Consider the following 4,946-nt stretch of genomic DNA (forward strand, 5'->3'; position numbering starts at 1 on the left):
TTCGTTGGAAATTTCCAACGAATCCTATTTTCGTTGGAAATTTCCAACGAATTTGAGATTCATTGAAAATTTGCAACGAATCATGTTTTCGTTGGAAATGTCCAACGAATCCTTGGTGCCGTTGGAAATTTCCAACAAACCCGTTTTCATTACAAAATTCTGTCCCAAAAGTAAAAAAAATTCATACCCATCTAATTTTAATATTTATTCCTATTACAATTTTTTTTCAAACAGATTCAATATATATTGAATACACAACTAAATACAATAACACAAATATAAACCAAATATTAATTAATATATTTGTGTAAATACAAACATCAATAATCTAAACCCAAACATATACATCGTCAAAACATGTTTCATATAGAACCTAAACTAAAAACATAAAACTAACAATACAACAAACAACATCATCCAACCATACAAATAATAACAATATACAACAACTAACCCTCTAAATCAAACACTACAACAAAGTTACAACAAACATGTGTATCCAAATTCCAATCTCATACAAAAACATGAAAAAAAGTAGAAGATAATCTTATGGAGATCCTTCTCAATCCAATTCCTTCTTCTACCTACATCCAAAAATAAATAAAAAAAAAAAGAAAATCTTATAAACCAACATATAAATAAATAGATAACGACTTACATATTTTTACGTCAATACCACCATCATTTTCACCTACCAACCCTGTTTGAAACAAAAATAACAATACTAATTAAGATACAAAATATGGAGAAAGCTTTACAGGTCACGCTTATCAAGTCACGGAGAAAGCTTTATTTCAAACAACCATTAATTGATACTATACCCTTCCTTAGGGAAGGGAAAGGGATATAAAAAGATAGATATTTGATGATTGCAGAGTTGTAAAATTCACAACTGTGATGAATACACACCCGGAGCTAAGGACAGAAAATGTTGCTCAGGAATAAAAGAAAAAAATCAAGTTTTGCTCGTGTTGAAGCAGAAAAATGAGCAGGAAAAACAAGAAGAATAGAAACATACGGTCTTGATCCTCGAAATCAAGGCTGAAATCTTTTGTCCGGCGGCGACAGCAAGCAAATCTCTTCATGAGAATCAATCCCTGCTTTGGCGGAAAATGGGCAAAATATATTATGAACTGGATTCTAAAACAAGTGATAGGTTCGAATTAAGCAGGCACCATTAATTAATATCACTTCCCCCAGAGAAAAGTAATGATCGCAAAAACAATTGAAGAGGGCTCCACCTTGAATCTGATGCAATTTAATGTCTTGCCTGTGTTATTCTCAGGTTCCTATCTCAGAAAGCTGCTACTTTAAGCCTAAAACTAATAGTTGCCCCAATCGTTTAAAAAGATAATAAAAAGCAACAGTTCAGGAATTTCAAAACTCGAATCGGATTTGAGTACTTTTCAAAAGGAGCAGATGGAGACAACATCACGTTGAAAAGATTAAAGTAAAAAAATTTTGAAAAGCTGAAAAAAAAAAGAGAGGAAAGGATTCCAAAATACTGAGCCCAAAAAGTAAATCAGAGAACCAGAGAACCGAATCACTTCAAATCATACATCGAAAAGTAGTCCAGCTAAGAGAAGTTCTACATTTACCCAGAGAAATAGATTGCGCTGAGGAATAGCTGCAACTATTCTATGATTAAAGCCAGATCTGCACCGCCGGAGCAAATACAATAACAAAATGAGTTCGGAAACCCCACGAGCGAAGATTGTTAAAGCAAATCCGAGCAGAAAACTAACCTCTGCTTCTGCCAATCGGCAATGCACCCATGGAGTGGAAGAAGAAGAGGAGGGAGCGGCCAGGCGCGGCGGCCCGCGGCAGCGAGCGGCCAAGAGCAGCGGCCCGCGGTCGTGAGCGGCAGGCACGGCCGCGAGCGGCAACCTGAGGTACGCCTGGGCTAGGTTTACAGGAAGGGACTGGGATCGTCGGATAAAAGTGGCAAGAGAGCTTACCGTCCGGAGATCGGCAGAAAAATCGCCACAGCCGCCTTTGTTGGAAAAATTAGGGCGTGAAAAAACTAGGGCAAGAGGTGAAGGGAATATATCGGACTGAGTAGGAATTATAAGGGTTATTTCCAACGAATAATTAAATTAGTTGGAAATATATTTCCAACGAATTCTCCGATTAGTTGGAAATTTCCAACGAATTTGTGATTCGTTGGAAACTTTATAATTTCTTAAACTCATGGTTGACCAATCTAGAGACCTTAGAATTGGGTAAAATTAGTTTCTATGCGCTCCTTTATTTATCCTGATTTTATATATGTCCTCAAATATTTTTTTTATCCAATATATTTTTTTATTAATTTCTCCAACACCAATATGTCTGAAAAATTAAATTCATGTTTAAAAATTCACAAAGCAAAATATATTGGCTCTAAAATTATTTTTAATTCATGGATATAATCACGAGAACATCACAAACACATACAAACTAATTTCGCCTCGTTCTGAGCTCTCAACCATTATTTTGTGAATCCAACAAGTTCAACTACATTAATTTGATTTAAAACTCAAACACTTTAAACTCAAATTCAAATTCATCCAATTGACCTAAATGTAAAAAAAAAGATCTTATGTTAAAATAATATTTAAGCTCATTTATAGAATCAGGAGACCAAGAGGAGTACATAGAAACTTGTTTCATCCGATTCCGAGATCTCTAGGTCCATCAACCGAGTTTTTAAAAAATTGTATACTTTGCAACGAATCACGAATTCGTTGGAAATTTCCAACGAATTCTCTGATTCGTTGGGAATTTCCAACGAATTTGAGATTCGTTGGAAACTTAACAATTTCCTAAAACCACGGTTGAATAACCTAGAGAGCTCGGAATTGGGTGAAACCAGTTTCTATACGCTCCTTTATTTATTTTGATTTTATATATGTCCTCAAATTTTTTTTTTACCCAATATATTTTTTTCATTAATTTTTTAAACACCAATATGTCCGAAAAATTAAATTCAGGTTTAAAAATTCACAAATCAAAATATATTGGCTCTAAAATTATTTTTAATTCATATATATAATAACGAGAACCTTACGAACACATACAAACTAATTTTGCCTCATTCTATGCTCTCAATCATTATTTTGTAAATCTGACAAGTTCAACTACATCAATTTGGTTTAAATTAAAACTCTAACACTTTAAACTCAAATTCAAATTCATCCAATTGACCTATATGTAAAAAAATCAGCTTATGTCAAAAAAAAATATTTGAGCTCATTTATAGAATCAGGAGACCAAGAGGAGAACACAGGAACTTATTTCATCCGATTCCGAGGTCTCTAGGTATATCAACCGAGTTTTTAAGAAATTGTAAAGTTTCCAACGAATCCGGAATTCGTTGGAAATTTCTAACGAATTTCCAGATTCGTTGGAAACCTTTCCAACGAATTCACAAATTCGTTGGAAACCTTTCCAACGAATTCACAGATTCGTTGGAAATTTCCAACGAATTCCGGATTCGTTGGAAAGTTTACAATTCCTTAAAATCTCGGTTGATGGACTTAGAGAGCTCGGAATTGGATGAAACCAATTCCTATGTGCTCCTCTTAGTCTCCTAATTTTATATATGAGCTGAAATATTTTTTTAACTCAAAAATATGTCCACAAATTATTTTTTCCGCATTGATATTTGAAAAATCACTGAGAAAAATATATTGGATAAAAAATTTATTTAATGATATATATAAAATCAGGGGATTAAGACGAGCACATAGAAACTAGTTTCATCCAATTCCGAGCTATCTACATCCATCAACCAAGTTTTTAAGGAATTGTAAACTTTCCAACGAATTCGAAATTCGTTGGAAAACTTTCCAACGAATTCCCAGATTCGTTGGAAATTTCCAATGAATTCAGAATTCGTTGGAAAGTCTACAATTCTTTAAAAATATGGTTGATAGACCTAAAGAGCTCGGAATTGGATGAAACCAGTTCCTATGTGCTCCTCTTGGTCTCTTAATTTTATAAATGAGCTCAAATATTTTTTTTAACTCAAAAATATGTCCACAAATTATTTTTTCCATATTGATATTTGAAAAATCACTGAGAAAAATATATTGGATAAAAAATTTATTTAATGATATATATAAAATTAGGGGATCAAGAGGAGCACATAGAAACTAGTTTCATCCAATTCCGAGCTCTCTACATCCATCAACCAAGTGTTTAAGGAATTGTAAACTTTCCAACAAATTCTGAATTCGTTGGAAAACTTTCCAACGAATTCACAGATTCGTTGGAAATTTCCAACGAATTTTGAATTCGTTGGAAAGTCTACAATTCTTTAAAAATCCGGTTGATAGACCTAAAGAGTTCGGAATTGGATGAAACCAGTTCCTATGTGCTCCTCTTGGTCTCTTAATTTTATAAATGAGCTCAAATATTTTTTTAACTCAAAAATATGTCCACAAATTATTTTTTTCCGCATTGATATTTGAAAAATCACTGAGAAAAATTTATTGGATAAAAAATTTATTTAATGATATATATAAAATTAGGGGATCAAGAGGAGCACATAGAAACTAGTTTCATCCAATTCCGAGCTCTCTACGTCCATCAACCAAGTTTTTAACGAATTGAAAACTTTCCAACGAATCTGGAATTCGTTGGAAAACTTTCCAACAAATTCAGAATTCGTTGGAAAGTCTACGATTCTTTAAAAATCCGGTTGATAGACCTAAAGAGCTCGGAATTGGATGAAACCAGTTCCTATATGCTCCTCTTGATCTCCTGATTTTATATATGTCCTTAAATAATTTTTTTACCAAATATTTTTTTTTCAATGATTTTTCAAACACCAATGTGTATGAAAATTTTAATTTAGGTTTAAAAATTCAAAAATCCAAATATGTTGGCTCTAAAATTATTTTTAATTCATGGATATAATCATGAGAACTTTACGAATGCATACAAACTGATTTCGTCTCGTA

General features: G+C 33.0%; 1 protein-coding gene across 1 annotated transcript; it reads right to left on the bottom strand.

Annotated features, from left to right (window-relative positions):
* Positions 1 to 279: 279 nt before the first annotated feature.
* Positions 280 to 2,192, bottom strand: LOC122054885. The gene is made up of 5 exons (XM_042616306.1): positions 2,172 to 2,192; positions 1,746 to 2,054; positions 1,019 to 1,097; positions 696 to 700; positions 280 to 584 (listed from the first exon to the last, which is right to left on the bottom strand). Exons 1-5 carry the CDS (start codon positions 2,190 to 2,192, stop codon positions 513 to 515), a joined length of 486 nt encoding a protein of 161 aa, XP_042472240.1. The 3' UTR covers positions 280 to 512.
* Between the last annotated feature and the right edge of the window lie 2,754 nt (positions 2,193 to 4,946).

The sequence above is a fragment of the Zingiber officinale genome, chromosome 3B (assembly GCF_018446385.1).
Source record: "Zingiber officinale cultivar Zhangliang chromosome 3B, Zo_v1.1, whole genome shotgun sequence".
In the NCBI taxonomy this organism is placed as follows: Eukaryota; Viridiplantae; Streptophyta; class Magnoliopsida; order Zingiberales; family Zingiberaceae; genus Zingiber; species Zingiber officinale.

Coding starts and splice junctions, on each gene's coding strand:
- LOC122054885 (XM_042616306.1), bottom strand. CDS start 2,192: ATGAGTTTAAGAAATTATAAA. Junction 2,055..2,171: donor TGAGTTTAAGAAATTATAAA/GTTTCCAACGAA, acceptor ATTCCTACTCAG/TCCGATATATTCCCTTCACC. Junction 1,098..1,745: donor GCCGATTGGCAGAAGCAGAG/GTTAGTTTTCTG, acceptor CCGCCAAAGCAG/GGATTGATTCTCATGAAGAG.